Source organism: Cyprinodon tularosa, unplaced genomic scaffold, assembly GCF_016077235.1.
Source record: "Cyprinodon tularosa strain WSP-4 unplaced genomic scaffold, ASM1607723v1 ctg21, whole genome shotgun sequence".
In the NCBI taxonomy this organism is placed as follows: domain Eukaryota; kingdom Metazoa; phylum Chordata; class Actinopteri; order Cyprinodontiformes; family Cyprinodontidae; genus Cyprinodon; species Cyprinodon tularosa.
This window is the reverse complement of record NW_024038778.1, coordinates 139,784-158,731: the sequence shown is the minus strand read 5'-3', so window position 1 is coordinate 158,731 and position 18,948 is coordinate 139,784. Positions and strand designations below refer to the sequence as shown.

At 38.1% G+C, this 18,948-nt stretch overlaps 1 protein-coding gene across 1 annotated transcript in view; it reads left to right on the top strand.

The window, feature by feature from the left end:
• The first annotated feature begins 1,083 nt into the window (after positions 1-1,083).
• The window catches only part of LOC119783708 (voltage-dependent T-type calcium channel subunit alpha-1G-like), a 139,415-nt gene continuing 121,550 nt past the window's right edge, over positions 1,084-18,948 (top strand). Inside the window, exons 1-2 of the mRNA XM_038285347.1 lie at positions 1,084-1,378; positions 14,273-14,547. Coding sequence (XP_038141275.1) covers positions 14,297-14,547 — 251 coding nt within the window. The 5' untranslated portion in view covers positions 1,084-1,378; positions 14,273-14,296. The remainder of the gene's footprint in view (positions 1,379-14,272; positions 14,548-18,948) is intronic.

Below are 18,948 nucleotides of genomic sequence, written 5' to 3'. Positions count from 1 at the left end.
ACACTGGAAAAACAATCTAGAAATAAGTAACATTTTCTTAAATTAAGTGTGTTCATCCTTAATCTGAGTATGTAAATGAATGACATAGTTTGCCAATGGAATAAGTATTTCCATTCTTAAAATAAGATAATTACATAATATGCACTTAAAATAAGACAATACAATTGTGCTTTCTTATTTTAAGTTTAATTTGTCTTGTTCCATTGGAAAAATGTCTCTTTTACCTCCACCATTTAAGAAAAAAATACATATCTAGAGTTCAATTGTTCCCGGTGTGAATTCTAGCTACACTGCAAAAACAATCTAGAAATAAGTCAAAATGTCTTAAATTATTGTATTACCTTCAATTTGAGTAGGTAAATAAGTTGATTTGCCAATGGAATGAGAATTTTTACTTTAAAATAAGTTAATTAGATAATATTCACTTTAAATAAGACAATGAAATAGTTTTTTCCCCTATTTTAAATGTAAATTGTCTTGTTCCATTGGCAAACCTCCTCAATGCACTTATTTTAAGAAAAAATTACAAAATTTTTTCCCCCAGTGTAACAAACATTAATATAAGTGCGCCAATGTATACACATTAATCAACAAATCCCCACAAGATCCCACAATACATTTCTCCACAAAGCTTTGAAAATAGGGACCAAAAAACTTCTGCTTAAACCAGGGACCTTAGTCAGTAAAGCAAAATGTAATGCTGTAGGACATGGGGCTCATTGTTTTAGCCTGCCTTAGTCTGTATGTCTACATAATAAAAGTCTAGGCTACTTTTTGTATTTCTATAAATCTTGGGAGACAGATCTATTTAAATATTTTAGTCATGATAAATAACAGCTGAAAGCTGGATGCCAAATTTAAACCTGGCCATTAGCAGCTGCGCAGTTTTGTATCCCTGACGAAAAAGACTCCAAAAAAAGAAACATCGGCACCTTTAAGGCTTCTTTAAAAGTTAAAAGTAACGTGGATTGTCGGATGAAACTTCCTGGACCAGATAGTCTTATTTTGAAGGTAAAGGCCATGTGTTTCTGTTCTGCCTGTGTCTGAATGGCTTGACGCAGCTCTCCTCCCCGGTGCGCCTAAACTCCTGCACCTGAACGCTGAGCGTCCACACACGCGGGGAGGGAAACCCTGAGTTTAATTACACTTCTTTAAGTAAAACGTGTGCGTCTACTGCCCATGTAATCTATTCGTCATTCTCTGGTTGATCTTTTTTTGTCATCCTGCTGACGGGCTGAGTTTGGATTGTGGCAGAGGGGCGGGAGGAGGAAGCAGAGGAGCGTTGAGCGGCTCTCTGATGGAGCACCGGGGCTCCTGGCGCTCAGGGCGCACGGCGAACCCGGAGTGAGTGAGGCTGGTGGATGGACGCTGCCCACCGGTAGGAAGCACTGGCAAAGTTTTTACCATTTCTGCTGCTTTTATTTGCACTTTTAATGCTGCGCTGTCCCGTGATCAGCACTGAATGGGTTTGCACAATAGACATTTCCTAGATGTGATGTCGCTCTTTGTCATTTGCGCTCTCCACAAAATTAGATTTTTAAAATTCAAATGTACCTGATTATGAGGAGAATCACATTGTGTATCTTATTTAGCCTAATATAATTGAAGTATGAAGAATTGTTTTATGAAATTTTGTTTTAATTAGAATAACAGTTAATTTTTGACCTAAGCTGGCTACATTTGTCTTCACAGTCGAATCATACATTTTAGCATGTTGGTCCCCTGGAATACATTCATTTGGATGAAAAGCTTTTCTTTTCTATTCCTTTTTTAATTGCAGATAATCCTTTTTTTTCTCAGCGTGAGCCTCTTCAGTTCCTGCTAAGGAATAAAGACAATAAATGCATGCGTAATGAATCCACGTTACACATAAAACAGCTCATAAGGTTTCATAGGTTTTGTTGATGCAAGGATATACAGTGCTGTGTTATGTATACTGCTTGTTTTGAGATTCAAGGGGTGATTTAATTCCATCATGGCTGGACTGTCAGCAAGGGAGGCTTTTAATGAGTTTTAAAAATAATTTCCAGGGCCTGTCAGCCCATTTTCAGGTAGAAGAAATTACTTCCCTGTTTTATTTGCTGGTTAATTGATGTCTACCCAATAGCCGCTGTTAAATAACAACAAAAAAAGCTCTCAACTGTGCAGCTCTGGACTCCAAATGGTTCAAGCTAAGTTTCCATAGTGAATCGAGTGAAAAAGAGAGGAGTAGTGGCGGATACAATCTCATTATTTTCATCAAACATGTACACACAGAAAGGCTCCTCTTTAAACCTCCAGCTCACTTGCCAGCTATGCAGGCCTTTTTTATACAGATGCCAGAGAATGCTGCCTGTGCCAATTTGTCCAAACAAAATCAGATTTTTGTTCTAGCTTCACAAGGAAATTGCACTTTTTGAGTGCCCTCTGTAAAGGAAGAAAATATTCTAACTTAGTTAACTTTGGAAAAAGATTGGCTTCTGATTCTTCCCTTCCCCAGGTCCACTCGGCGAGCTGCGTTTGGTAATAAAACCAACATTGCGTGTTGACGTCACAGAATTACAGAGTTTAATCCAATATAAGACAATGCATACACTTTAGAAATAAGACAATGCACAAACCTACACCAGAAACTGCAGAACAACAGAGACATACATTCCATTACCTGACATAGGAGGAAAGAAAGCAAAGAGTACAGAGACATCTTTGGAGAGTTGCAAGGGCAAATCTGATCTTTTTCTTCTATTTAGAAAGCTTTATCCTCTTGTATCTAATCCATTCAAAAAGGGGCTGGCCCTCGGTCCTCCAACCAAACGCCATCTCTGACACTGCTAGGGCTTCCCCTTATTTACTGCAAACATCTGGGGTCATTTGCTTCTTTGTTTTAACAAGAAAAGGCGGAAAGCTTGTCCTGGCATCTAGAATTCCTAAAGTCATAAAACACAAGATAAGCTCTCACAGACAGCTTGTGGAATGCGGGGGGCCTCACCATCCCTGGTTGTTTATTCTGGAAGACTTTTGACCTTCTGTAAACCAAGCAGAAATCTCTCCTGCAGGCTTAACTGTTATTCACCCCCCAGAAGATACTCATTTTAAGGCCTCCTGTGCTTTGAATACTTACCCATTAGTAGTTTTAAATCATTAACACAGCCTTGTTCAAAATTAAGAAATATGTTCAAGTGAGAGTGTTTACACATGCCATAAGATTAACTGTAATAAAGTCTAAAAAATAATAATTTTTCTTTAACAGTCCCCGTTTTGAGGTCTGAGACATACAGACCTCACAAATAAAATGATTAAGCCTTCTAATAGAGGAACCAAAAAATTATTTAGTATACTAAAAAACTAAAACATTAGCCCAATTTTATAACAGTCCCCTTTTTTAAACAGCACCTCCTAGGTCCCCTGCCAGGCCATGTGTCTAAAGCTGAACTCCATAATCTAAACTTATCAAATGTATCTTGCGCTGTCCAACAATTTAATACTCACCTGATGAACCACAAAATTTTAACCAGTAAAAACTAAACTAAAAATACATTTCACTTATCAAATATGAAAAATCATAAAACTCAGTTATCTGAAAGAGAAGCAAACACACAATAGGAATATCAGCCCAGAATATGAAATAAAAAATAAAAGTAAGATATCTCAAAATTACTAAAAAATGCTCAGCAGACTTAAAAGACAATATTCACCACAAAAACTACAATTTGTCAATAAAAAACAATAACAACATCAAGAAATACATCATAAACACATAAAAATTACAAAATAGCATAAACACATAAAAATTACAAAATAGTTTTTTTTTTTTTTTTTTCACAATTCAATAATAAGAAGTTAGAGTTCGTCTCTATGCTCCTTCGATAGTCTTTCAAAAATGAATATGAATTCTTCGTCAGGAAACGATCAAAAAATACGCGCAAAAAGAAACGAATGTTCTTGAAGAGTTCGCAAAAAACAAAAACACGCAATAAAGAGAAGATAAGTTAATGATGATCTTGTAGCTGGATCCTTCACGTGTTCCTCCTCGGTTGTAAACCTCAGGTTTTCCACCTGAGTGTCCGTTGCTCACTGAAAATTGGAGTATTATGCCAATTTAACAGTGAGTTTAAGGAGAGGGTGCAATCTCCTTTTCTCAATGGAAGGACACCGGAACAGGATTATTGTGCCTGTCTGGGCCTTTTAAGCCTTGTAATTCAGGAAAATGAAGTGGTTTTGGCAGACTTCTGCCCGGAAATGCAGATCCTCCTCCGCGCTGTGATGGCCCTCAGACACTCCTCGACCGCAGGTTGAGACTGTAGATTCTCCTGTATGCCCTGCAGCGTGCGCCGTGGCTCCTCAGCTGATGTGCACTGACTCCAATGGAACCACGTGTCTCCTTCTCTCTTGTAGACGGACAGCCTGAGATGTACTCTCCACGACTCGGTATGGTCTGGCGAAGCGAGGTTCAGACCACTTTCTTTTGATGACCATCAGGCGCACCCAGTCGATTCCCCGAACTGATCCCGAGCCTGGACGTTCCTGTGACGTCTGGTATTTTGTAAATTCTGCTGCCAGGACCTGTAACTCATTGAAGAAATCTTTATGAGATAAATGTGCAAGCTTACCTTTCCATCCTGGAATGCGGGTAGCAGGTCCTGGAAACATCCGTCCTGTCTGGAGCTCATATGGAGAGAACCCTGTTGATTGGTTAATGATTGATCCTACACTTTATGACAGCTTCACTGTCTTCCTTTTGTATTATAAATCTGCTACTTTGGAGTTGTATTTTATCAATCCTTTGACCCTCTTTTTATATAAGGCCTACATGAGAAATGAAAGTTTCCTATCATGTTAAACCCAAAACTTAACTGTATTTTAGAAGCAGTTCCATAACTGTTAATTTGTAAATTTCCAATTTAGACCAATTTAATTTCAATCATCATATTTTCTATTTTTTAAAACCTTAAAGAATGATCAGCCTGCTTTACATGAGTCACTAAATATCAAAAATGACCTACTTTATTCCAATCATATTTTAAATCCCAAAAATTTCAACCATTTTTACCTTTGATCCATTTATTCATTTGAAAACCTATTTATAAAATATTTAATTGAATAATGTATTACCCTTTTTATATTGTTTATCAATTATCAATGCCTTTTCAGTTTTGGAGAGAGATTCAATACAGCTAAATTTATTAAATGATGTAAATCTTTAGTTTAGACCTTCCTGGATGTCTTAGTTAAACAACTTATTTTAAAACATATGAATAGAGATACAACAATCCAATGATCACCTTCCTTAGTTTAAAAACACTATTTTATGTAAATTATTTGATAGTCAATATTTTGTTTAGTATATTCAATTTATACATTTTACTTATTTCATATCCAAATAGTTAGCTCATCTTTAATGCTGGTAATACACCATAAAACATTTAATGTATTTTGATTTAACTTCAATAACCTCTTTTTCCGAAAAGTAAATGCAGAGATCCAAACTAAAAATTTGCCTTTCAGATCAATTCCATTCATGTCCCCCTGTTTCTATAACAGAACAAATGTTCTGTCATAGAATACAATAAAAATCCTATACAACTCATTGAGATGAAATCCGCTATCACCACTAACTTTAGCCTCATGTAACACAGTTGGATGCAATTCAAACACGGTGTCCCAGATGCTGTTACAATCTGCACACCTCAAGCAAAGAATTTAATGTTTGATTAAATTTATGAAATCAACACAGAACTTGGTGTCATTTGCTCAGTAAGTCAGTCTATAGACACCCAATCCACTTTAACACCTTAATTTCAAATTCCATTTAAATTTAAATTTAGTTTTACTGAATGGTAGCCACTGTACTATGCAAATAAAAATTTAGATCATCTTCCTTAGTAGATGAAGCGTAACACACAATGCAATTCAGCTATAGTTAAAAAAAAATGTAATTGCAATAGTTAGTCCCTGCCCATTCTTTTCAGGCAGGAAGGGAAAAAGACACACTAGCATTTTGTGAGACAAACAGAGTGAATCATGGAGGAATGCAGTGTCGTAACAGTTGGTGCACACCAACCCCTAACTGCATCGTAAAACCTCTGACCCCAGGAGATGGGGTTGTCCTCAACACCTAGAATTACACTGCAGGGCTGCAGGACGTGAAGAAAAAAGGGCGCCTCAGTGCTATATCTAAAATAAGAAGAGAACAATGGCATCACACACTACAAAAATTTAAAGAAAAGAACTTATTCACCACTACCAAGTTGTGTTGGCACCCATTTCGTCTCCAACCTGCAGACTGAAGGGAACCCCAGGAGTGGGCCTTGGCGCCCAGGTCACATGATCAGAGGTGAGAATCCAGGATCAAACATGAGAACACACAACAGGACCACCGCTGAGCGACTTGCCATGCCCCAATTCTGTATCTGCTGAATCAGAACGTGTCTAGAGAAGCAGTCATTCCAGCAGTGCAGAAACATCTGGATACAGTCCCGCTTTGATGAACTTTGGTCAGCCTTTCGTGGTCGACAGAGCAGGACATAGAAACCAGCAGACCAGTCATCTACTGAAGCCCCCGTCCGGGTTTGTCTATGATCTTTGTGGTCCCGACTCACTGCTGATTTCCAGCCATAGAAGACTCCCCCAGATAACGCCTGAGTCCCTTTTGTTTTCAGCCAGGCATGAAAAGCAACAGTCAAAGGAGACATCTGTTGCCAGGTAACAGTTCGCCTTCACTGACCTTCGTAATCGCTCAACAGCGTTTGGCTTTCATACAGCAGTCCAGCAGAAGATGGGCACAGTTCAGCATCATCATGTCTTTGTTCAGCAACAACAGCGGCCTGATGCGGTAATCAAGAAGATCCCTTCAAATACATCTTCCCATGATCTCTGAGCTCAAAAGACCCTTCCCCCAAGATTGCCATCAAGTCAGAAGGAAGGAGAACTGCCAGAGAAAAAATAATACAAAGTAATTAAAAAGCAAAACTTATATTTGCCACATTTTGTTACTTTCACTACTATAAATAAAATTTATCTTGTGATGCCTCCTCCCGTGTGGCGCTAGATTTGTTGTTGTTATAGCACAAACGGCCAACTGCCCCAAATCCTGAACTGCAAAAAGAATAGATAGAAATTTGTTAAAATAGTCCACGATCGGATGTGCCAGAATTAAGAAAATAATGACACTTACTGTTCAAAATCAATAAACGTCAATACCTCGATGACATTCACTCTGCTTGTGCCAAATATCAACTACAAATTCTAAAATCACAACCTCACAAACTCATTAAAGAATTAGAACAAACTCTAGAATGTCCAAGTACTGATACTTATAAAAGTTGTGATGGAATTGCCCTTGGTCAAATAATTATGAATTGCATATTGTTCTACTACATACCAAACATCCTTATCATTGTCCCACGCTTCAAGACAAAGTCCTATTTCAAAATTTCAGAAATCCTTTACATTTTATCTGAATTTCATAGCAGTTTTAACCAAAATTTTCCTCAAAATTAACAATTTACACCCAACTGTATATAATCAAAGTCAGCAGTGATTCAGAAATCTATCAACAATTTTAAATGTAAATAGACATGGCATAGATGTTATTTGAAACCGTTCAATTTGAGATGATCAAATCTAATTTAGTAGAAGCTTCTATATCACATACACCATATTGTAGTAAAGCAGGAAGGCCATATGACTCTACATTAAAGAAATCCATAATTCACTATTGTTGAATCGAAAAAATCAAAATTATTGATTAACTAATTTACCATTAACCATATCCAAAAATTTACCAGGAATTAGGGTCTACTTCTGCTTCTCCCCCTGTTGATATAATAAAATTACCATTTTGAAAACAATTTGGAATCTATGTCACTTTTATATAATAATTTGCTGAAAAACCAAAATATCATAAGATGTTCCACCATTTCTCCAAATCTTCCATCTAGTATTCAAACTAGACGGAGATTATGTAAATTTCAAAGTTCCATCTGTAATGTCTTATCTTTATAACATCCCCCTGTGTTTTCTTATTTCCAAAAGAAAAACAATTTAGAGGTGGAAAAACAAAAATGGAAGAACTTACCCCCATTATGCTAAAATTTCAACATGTCCAATCAGTCACCCATATGAAATATAAACCAAGTTTATTTAGTTAGAATTTAGGTTAGTTTGTTAGTGTTGTTAGTCAAAGTGGATAACACAATTTCCTAATAACTACATCTATCTGCTTTAAGCCAAGGCTGAATTCTCGTTTCATATTAATTTCACTGCACAAGCAGAAGATTCAGCTTCAACCAGATTGTGACACCAAAATATGAAATCGTCATTACCTTAAAATTGTCCCTTAAAGCAGTAATAAAAACATATTTATGAAACAAAACCTTCAGTGTACCTAAATAGTTTAAAATAAGAAAAATATCACACAGCTACACACTAAACTGAGGTCATATTTACATAGAGCATCCTAAAACCCATCAAAGGCCATCAGCCTACACATTCACTCTCATTCACACTCAAGCAGACTCATCAACACCCCATTGTAAGAAAGATGCAGGATGTTACCCCAGATTTCAAACCAAAATTCATCCTGTAAAAGTCTTAAACACAAATATTATAACACCATGGTTGAAAAAAATAATAAAAAGACATTATTATCCAATAGTTCTAATATTGTTCAGTTTTGAGTGAACCTTTTTAAAAACTCCAAATTATACACACAACCGTATTTCATGATAGCCCACTGTTATTAAATGGCTACCTATACCCCCTGTAGGAAAACCCAAAAACCGTTCATGTGGTCATGTAATATGCGAAATGGGCTGCACACGAAGATCGTCCTACAAGAAACAAAGTCATTCATTAGCGTTTCAACATGTCCCACATTAACAGTGTAGAAAACACTGTTACGCAGAAAAACATCCATATGTTCTCATTTTTGTTCTCTTACAATCAGTGAGGGTGTTCCATCCTGTCAGGAAACCTAGAAATTTAAGTGATTGTCAATGTTACAGTATTATAATAAACAATTGGATCATTCCAGTGCTCAAGCCTGGAACTGATGCAACACATTTCACCCGCTGAGAAAGTAAAAACATCTGTAAATCTGTTATTTTGTACTTTTCATTTCAACACAAAACACAGTCCTAAAGCAATTCACATCAAAATCCAAGAATCCTGAAAGCGTGAGCTGGAAATAGCACAGAACTGAAGCACTCCCAAAATGCAAATAAGGGGGGTCAATCAGTCCCCCCGCTGTGAAACAAAACTTGCATCCAAAACGGAGACACCGCTGTCCCACAGAAGCACATTTTAACAGAAAGTTAGTAATACAACATCCAGCAAAAATATTTAACAATATTTCAGAACACAATCTTGAAACACAAATCACTTCCGCACAATCTCAGCACAATTCAGACACAGACAGACGAATAGACAGCAGCGCGTGGTGGGACATAGGCTACAGTATAACGGGGGAAGACAGACACACAGCCACAAACACAAAGAAACATACAAAACACAGAAACACAGACAACGTTGTAGTTCAGTCAAGAAAAGACAGAAAAAAAAGAAAAGAAAACGTCAGGAGCCGGCTAAAAGAATGTATGACGCATCTTTTAATTGTCCAATTTCAATTTTACAAATCCCTTTTATTCTCATTTCAACTTCTCAGTCCTACACTTCAGAGCTGGGTCAAGCTCGAGGCGAAAATAAGCCTCAATTTAGTTTATTCGATCACTCAATCCGCCCAGTGACAAAAGGTTTTTTCTTTTTCAGCTGGGGAGAGCGATTGAACCCGTATTAAATCAAATAATTTATTTTAGTCCTTTATACTATAAGCAACCCGCTTAAGGGTGCCAAAGAAAGGTGATCCAACCTGCTATTAGTCCTTTATTTTCCACGAGTGATACAACTCGGTCCAATTAACCTGATATTAGTCCTTTTCCATGAGTGATACAACTCGATCCAATTAACCCAAATAATTATAAGTCCACTGGAGATGAGTCGAAATCTCCGGCTGATACAAGCCAAAACTAACCAATACACAAATTTCCAAAATACTTTTTTAGAGGCCCAGGCATTGCTCCTCAGGGTAAAAAGAATATACATTTTTTAAAACCCAGCTTAAGTCAGAGTTAACGTAAAGGCTCTGTTTTGAACTAGCCACAGTTCCCTGTAATGTGTATTTATTCAAATCCTTAAACAACTGACTCTTTTAGAAGGGATTTTATCTACCTCTGCAGCATCTGAATTCTGTGAGGCCGCACACAGCAAATCAGCCCCGGTCCGACCACACGGCGCTTCAGACAACTAAAAAATAATCAAATACTGTCTTACCACACCGAAGCGTCGGGCCGAAACGGACCAAACAGCCGCGCGCCGAGACTCCAGAACCGGCACGAGCCCCCAATTGTAAAGGAAGAAAATATTCTAACATAGTTAACTTTGGAAAAAGATTGGCTTCTGATTCTTCCCTTCCCCAGGTCCACTCGGCGAGCTGCGTTTGGTAATAAAACCAACATTGCGTGTTGACGTCACAGAATTACAGAGTTTAATCCAATATAAGACAATGCATACACTTTAGAAATAAGACAATGCACAAACCTACACCAGAAACTGCAGAACAACAGAGACATACATTCCATTACCTGACATAGGAGGAAAGAAAGCAAAGAGTACAGAGACATCTTTGGAGAGTTGCAAGGGCAAATCTGATCTTTTTCTTCTATTTAGAAAGCTTTATCCTCTTGTATCTAATCCATTCAAAAAGGGGCTGGCCCTCGGTCCTCCAACCAAACGCCATCTCTGACACTGCTAGGGCTTCCCCTTATTTACTGCAAACATCTGGGGTCATTTGCTTCTTTGTTTTAACAAGAAAAGGCGGAAAGCTTGTCCTGGCATCTAGAATTCCTAAAGTCATAAAACACAAGATAAGCTCTCACAGACAGCTTGTGGAATGCGGGGGGCCTCACCATCCCTGGTTGTTTATTCTGGAAGACTTTTGACCTTCTGTAAACCAAGCAGAAATCTCTCCTGCAGGCTTAACTGTTATTCACCCCCCAGGAGATACTCATTTTAAGGCCTCCTGTGCTTTGAATACTTACCCATTAGTAGTTTTAAATCATTAACACAGCCTTGTTCAAAATTAAGAAATATGTTCAAGTGAGAGTGTTTACACATGCCATAAGATTAACTGTAATAAAGTCTAAAAAATAATCATTTTTCTTTAACACCTCCTCCTAAATAAGTGAAGGAAGGAGTATTTGGTGGACCAAATGTAGTCATTGTTTGCACAATGTGTTCTTGTTGCAAATAAATATTATTATTGCTGCCCATCTCCACCTTACATCTTTTCCAACCCAATACATTTAGAAGTTTAAGAAATATGAAAAGGAAATTATACCAATCTGGAATTCAAACTGACATCATTCAAATTGACATTTCCATGATTGTATCAGTGCTTTGAGGAATTTCCAGTAGCTCCTCTAAAAATTAACCTTAGGCTGCTGTAGCTCATCAATGTCACTGTAGTTAATTTTATCTTAAATTAGCAGCCAGTGAAAAATGATAACTCTCATCATCATCATGGCCATTATCATAAAGGCAGATTAATGGATATAGTGCAATGCAAAACCTTCTGCTTTTTACTTTTTCACTTCAATGTTTTTCACTGGGGTTTTATGTGTCAGACCAACACAAAGTCGCATGCAACTGTGAAAGAGAACTAAAATGAACCTATTTGCAAAAAAATAAAAAAAAAATAAAAACGGTGGCATGCAATTGTTTTAGCCTTTTAACTGTAATACCCATATCATTGAAATCTAGTGCAGTGAAAAGTGACCAAATATAGTTAATATGTGTAGATTTAATTCCAGAATAAATAGAAATTACTGTTTAAACAGTATCAAAATGACCAACAAACATAGGAATAGATTTTTGAAGAAGTTTCAAGTTGGGTTATGGTACAGGAGTAGGGATGTTTAAGATAGATTTAATCAGAGAAGCAGGAAATAGAGCCATGGTAACTGTGGGGAGCCACAGAGTTCTTTAACTCAGGTGGGAAATAGACATTTGTTAGTCATGAGTTCTGAAAAATCTGGACTTTATATAGATTGGCAAAAAAGTAGTTGTCAAAAGAAAGCCATAAAAAGTCTTGTTTGCTATGACCACTAACCATATTGTAGACACAGTAAACGTTCAAAAGTAGGCACTGTAGGCACTATAAAACAGTATAGTGGCAGCATCATACTGTGGGGAAGTGTCATCATTCATGGAGTTAGACTAGTCATATAAAAAAATGTTTTAGAGACAGGAACAATCTGGAGACTGGGTAAGGTCCTGCTAGATAATGTACATTACCCCCCAACCAGAGCTACAGAGGAACAGCCTAGGGGTCTTCAATTCAAGTCTTCAAGGGAATTGGAAAACCATGGTAAACATATTCATGTGGGAGATTGGCCCAGTAAAAGTTTAGTTTTCAAACCAGTTTGTAATTTGTGGCAGAATTTTAAAATTGTACCCATTTTAAATGAGCTCAAGCTGTTTTACTGAGAACGATATGTTGATAAGTGGTTCTGAAGAGCTGCATTAGGGAGGGTGTATACAAATGCATAGAATTTTTAGATTTCATCCTCAAAAGGTCTAAAAACCATGTATCTATTTACTTTCAATTGAAAAGTACTTTGTATTTATCTATTCCCATTAATCCCATTTAGGTATAGTTAAGTATGTATTAACAGTGATTTGTAGAAATTTGTAACACTAATAACTCATTGGTGGTTTAGGTGTAAAATAAATTAGAACAAAGTTAAACTCTGGGTAGAGAAAGGTTCCGGATTTATAGCTCAACTCTGATTTCTTTATATAGAAGTTGCTACCATAGAATTAATATTTTCTTTACATTCCTTCTTCGAAATTGATATGTTCCACCAGCAAAGTGAAAGGCCACATAGCAGTGAATGTGAAAAAAAGAGAGCCTGTGCACTTTATATTTAAACATAGAATTATCAGGCCAAAACAAATGTGCAACTGAGTAGTTTAATAGAAAAAACAATTGTTCGCTTATGCATAAAAATGACAGAATGAACAAAAAACGATGCAAAGCAGAAAAGGGATTTAAACACTTATTTAGTTTGAAGGGGACACCTGCTAGGAGAAGGACCTGTGATAACTACAATTAGGATTTCAGTGAAAATCCTCCTCTTAAAATGATGTAATATTACAATTTGTGCCCAAATATGTCCGCAAATAAGGTAGAAAATGATGATTCTGTAAACTAGCAGATTCTCAGCTACCTGAGAATCTGCTACATCATGTTTCAAAAACAAAATGCTTTCATGAGCTGCTGCTCTTTCAACACTTTGCACTGTTGGGAACACTTTACTGAATGCTGTACTCAATGAAAAAGCACCAAACATGCTGGGATTGGCATAGAACAGCTCACCTATTTCAGACCCTTTAGTTTGTAGTGTTTTTATTGAAAAAGACAGCATGCAGTTTTCAGTTTTTAATAGTAATAAAAGTGTTTTCAAGAAAACGCAACCAAATTAACTTTTATCATTAGAAGTTGTGGAGAGCCAGAGTAATTAAATGATACCTTACAGTTTTTGGTGCTATTGAGGGAGAAGACATACGGCAAAGGTTTCAAGGTCACAAATCAGTCGCAGGAACTTTGCATTGATGACTACAGCATCTATATAGACCACGCTATGCTTCTACAAATAAACCTGTGACAGGTTTAATATCTGGGAACTAAAACGAGACAGTATTTAACACTAAAGTGGACTCCAGGCACCAACTTTCAGAAACAATTAAAGTTAACAGCACCAGGTGTGGACCCATTTACAAACTCACACTGAAGTGTTAGAGGCATATGCAACAGTGTTGATTTGACTGGGGAGTTTGCTGTAAAAAAACTGTACTGACAGAGAAAAAAGAAGGTTGACAGAGACGGATGATCTTTTTTACGTCTGGATTGTTCAGCGCTGGTCTGGATTAGAAGCATTAGCAGTAATGGCCTGGTGTTGTCACAAGAGTGTACAGGATTATTATGAGGAGGCATGAGTGCTTCCTGTTGTCATCTCTGATCCTGTTTGCACTCCTCCTCCACATCATTTAGTTCACTTTTGTTTAGATTTGTGTAGATTCATGTTTCCTGGACTGGATCACAGCTTGCTGGATGTAAGGGAAGCACAGAGGCTGTCGACAACTGGTTCCAGTTTGTTATGGGGGCAAGAAAGCAGATGGATAAAGCCTGCGGGGGAGGAACAGTCTGATGGAGCTCCTTTGCCCCCTTTCATAGGTTGCGGCTGTTCACGGCGCTGCCATGACGGGCACCCAGGAGCCAGACCTGCACGAGCAGCATGAAGGACCCACACAGGAGGCAGAGGATGAGGAGGATGATGGTGAGAAGGTACGAGTGTCAGTTGAGGAAGAAGAGTTGGAGAACAAAGGAGAAGGAGGGGAGGAGAAGGAAAGGGAGGAGCTCCCGTACCCAACCCTAGCACCAGTAGTTCTGTTGGCTCTGACCCAAACCAGCCCTCCCCGCTCCTGGTGCCTTCGTGTTGTCTGCCACCCATATCCTTTACTACATGTTTGCAACTGCGATTCTTTTTTTTATAACTCCTGCGTCTCTGTTTCTGCTCTGTACTGTATCAGAACTGTTGTACGTGCAAGGTAACAAGCACAGCGATATTTATGTTCCCTTAAAACGCAGGAGAGGTTGGACGAAGGTCAGCGCCGTGCATATGTTTGTGTGTTTGCATATGGATGTCTGTTGGGTAGAGCTCAGGTATTTCCCTGGGCCCATTACTTGTAGAAAGACATGGCTAGCACTTTGGTCCTAATTGCAGGTTTCCATAGTGACAAGCCCTAATGAATCTGCAGGGTTACAGCTGCCTGTCAGTTGCATTGTTACTGGCCTCTATTTATAAGGCAGAAGGGGTTACAAACAGTGAAGAAGACCCACGTCACCTTCCAAACCTTACTTCCATCTTTATCGTCTCCCCTCCCCTTCTTTCTCGCCGTCTCTCAGTTCCTCCATCCAGTTCCACCCTAAAGGTGTTAGAGTGTTTCGGCGCAGTTATCAGCTCTGTGTGGTGTGTGTGTGTTTGTGTGTGATCAGCCAGGAATACTCTGAAGCGTGTATAAAACGTCAGCGCCACCTCAGGAATTTGTCGAGGCTGTCCAAATTGAATATTTTCCACAGCTTATGACTCCATGTGAGTTGGTGTGTGTGTGTCTATATCTTAGGTGTTTGTCATGGCATCTCTGTGGGTAGTTGCAGCAGTCAGCAGTTTGTGTTCTCCATAAATTTTTGGATAGATAATTGCTGAATAAATAAAATGTACACCAGGAGTAACATAGAAAAAGAAACGAATGCCATCATTAGCGTGGGTCGTGGAGACTCCGTGGGTTAGAAGCCCTCCTAACAATTAACGTAACTTCACAGAGGCAGAAAAGAATACAGTAAATAAACTGCACTTTTGCTAAATAAATATGCATTTTTTTTTGGCAATTTCGGCCCAATTTAGCTCTTTCTGATTGTGCCAATTCACAAGTTCACCTCAAGTTCACCTCAAGTCACCTCAAGACACAAAATAAACAAATATAATTTATATTTATAGACATGTAATCCAATTAGTCCAATGCAAACAATCCTAGCCAATTTCAAATTCAATTACGTTCAATTACAATGTTATCCAGCTATGTCTGCTATGTTATGTGGTAAGATTTAATTTTAGTAAGTTTTATTATTCAATCAAAAGTGGCCGATTTGCATCGTCATTGACTTACATTAATCCATTATATTTCTTATCCTATATGGCAGGGTGAAAAGTCCCTTTATGTAATATACCTCCAGAAGAACCAAATTAAGTTTAAGGGACTTTGTTCTCTTACCAGCAGGGGCAAAGGGGGTTGGCTATTCCAGCTCCTGAGTGCCGGTATCCTTCAAGTTTTAGATTCATCCTTGGTCCAACACACCTAAATCCAATGGTTGACTCACCTCTTCCGTATGTAGTCAATATCTCCCGAGTCCACTTCATCATCCAGTTACTTGATTCAGTTGTGTTGAACCATGGACACATTTAAGGGTTGAAGGATTCGACCACTCAGGGGGGTCATAAAACACAAAGTATAGGGTCACAAGATACTTTTTACAATCATTGTGCTGTGATCCCTGCGGTGTATGTACGGAAAAATATGAAAGAAAAACAGAAGTCTCATCGGAATTGCCTTTTTTGTACACCGAATTTTAAACACTGAATTTTTTTACACATTGAAATCCTTACACTAAATTTTTATCTGGTAAAAATTCACCTGCACAAAATTGGCCTGCAAAAAATTCACTTGCAAATGTGTTGACTTTTTGGTGAACTCAAGCCAAAGCAATCTACACTTGATGCAGTCGAGCAGCTTCTAGCCAATGAAATTAGCTCATTCGGTCACGTGACACAACAGTTGGGCATAGCTTTGTTCCCGGCTGAATGAAGCTGAATTAGTTTTTCTTTATAAATAGATATGATTACAAAACGTCAGGTAGCTACTAATAAACAGCCATTAGAGTTTTTCATCTGATCGGACTGGGAGAAATAACTAAGCCGATCACAGCTAGTGCGGCGCCCTTGTCTGCCAAGGCTTTTGGTTTGATCCGGAAGAAGTGGCCCGCGGCAACCTTTTTTTTTTTTCTGACCAAATGAGTTAATTTCATTGGCTAGAAGCTGCTAGACTGCATCGAGCGTAGATGCTTTGGCTTGAGTTCACAAAAAGGTCAACACAATTGTTGTAGAATTTTGTGCAGGTTCAATTTTTGCAAGAAAACTTTTTGCAAGTAAATTTTCACCAGATAAAAAAATCAGTGTCTAAAATTTAGTGTTAAAAATTCAGTGTTTAAAATATGGTGTACAAAAAAAGGCACATTCCAATGAGACTGTTTTTCTTCCATAAAAAAAATACATGATGAAATAAATAAATGTAATGTTTACTTATTTGCCTAAGACATCATTTGATATTAAATAAAAAATTGATTTATAAAGTGCCCAAGTGAATGATTAATTGCCCATTAACCATCTCAAATTGTTGAGTTAAATATTTAGATATTTAAAAGGAATTTATTTGAAGATGAATATAATTACTTAAGTCTTTATTAATAAATTGATACACAGTGAAATAACTATATGTACTTATTTTTGGGGTCAGAGGCTAAAATGTTTGGGGAGTCCCCTGTCTTGGAGCATCATAAAGTAAGTTTCCACAGTCATGATCTGCATGTCAGTTTTATATTTAGCGTAGTGCAATGTTTTCACATTAAAACGTGTTTTAAGAGGTTGTTCAGGTGTAAACTCTGAAAATTTGTATCATTTTACAAGTTTTGAAATAACATATTCTGGGATTTATTTTTGTTAGTCTATGTTGTAACTAAATAGGCTGGGCAATACCTGAGTCACATGTTTACAAAAAACCCCAAAGCAGAGAGACATTGACTGTACAGTACAAGCTTATAGTTAGGGTGGCTCAGGTTATCCTGGGCTATCTCTATAGTTATGTTGCTATAGGCTTAGACTTCTGGGGACCCATTTTCATCATTTTGCTTCATTCCATCTCTATTCTCCCATTCTGAAACATTACACTTAACCTGGTTCTGCTGGAGGTTTCTTTCTGTTAAAAGGGAGCTTTCCTTCTCAGGGTCGCTAAAAGCACGCTTGGTGTGAGGTATTGCCTTTGAGTCAATGCAATAAGCTGGTTTTAATTAGATAGAACACTTTTAACCAGTCAGTGGGTAGCACTGCTGCCTTGCAGCAAGTAGGTTCCAGGTTCAATTCCTGGCCGGGGATCTTTCTGCATGGAGTTTGCATGTTCTCCTTGAGCATGTGTTGGTTCTCTCTGGGTACTCCGGTTTCTTCACCTAGTCTAAAAACATGACTCTTAGGTTAACTGACTTCTCTAAATTCTCCTTAGGTGTGTGTGTGAATGTTTGTCTCAGTGTTGCCCTGCGGCCCCACCTCTCCCCCATTGACAGCTAGATATAGGCACCAGCACCCCTCGTGACCCTGCTTGGGATAACCGTGAGTGAAAATGGATGGATGGATGTATTGTGATTGTTGATTGATTTTTTGCATGTAATTTGTTGTCCTGATATCATGTAGCAACAAGTGAACATTCTGTCAAATTAGAGGTTTTTTGCGTCTAGAAAATTTTTTTAGCAAGTATGACATGGGGCTAATTACAAAAAAGCAGTACTTTTTGGTCACTAGTTTTTATATGAGGTCCAAAGAGGACCAACTCTGGACAAGGTCCAAAGCTCATCCAGCTTCCTGGGGAATGAAGGCTTCTCTGTGTGGTTTTAATCAAACAGCAAACAAACCATTTCGATCTTTGTTGAACAAGCTAATGCTAGATATGATACAAACAATCTCAGAAGACAAAAGTTACCAGAGTTTGTTATGTGTGTGTGTGAGGGGGCTGCAAAGCTGTCAGAGGCATAGCTGATAAATGTCCACAACTGAAGGCAACATCTGAGGGCAAGTGAGCAGCAGAACTGGATCACAGAGCAATGGAAGGAGGCCTGGTTTTCTTATCATATTCCAAGTTTCACTGATAAATGATACCTGCTTACCTTAAGAGAGCAAAAGGCTCAGAATGTGCAAAAAGGGATTAAGGGCAAGCAGTGGTGATGCCTTTGGAAATGTTTAGCTTAGAAGTCCTGCGCCTCTTGTTGATGTCACTTTGACATGTATCAACTACCTAAGCACTGCTGCACACTATGTTCACTTTCATAGAGACATTATTCCTTGAATGCTGTGGCCTTTTGCAGCAGGATAATTTTCCCTGCCACGAAGGAAACTGGTTTAGAAACTGTTTGGTGCACAGCTACACGAATAGAATGTTAAAGTTTCCTTTACCCTGGACTCACAAGTCCATTCCAAAAGGCTTCACCTCCCAATTTACAGCGATTTAAGTTTTGACCTCCCACATCTG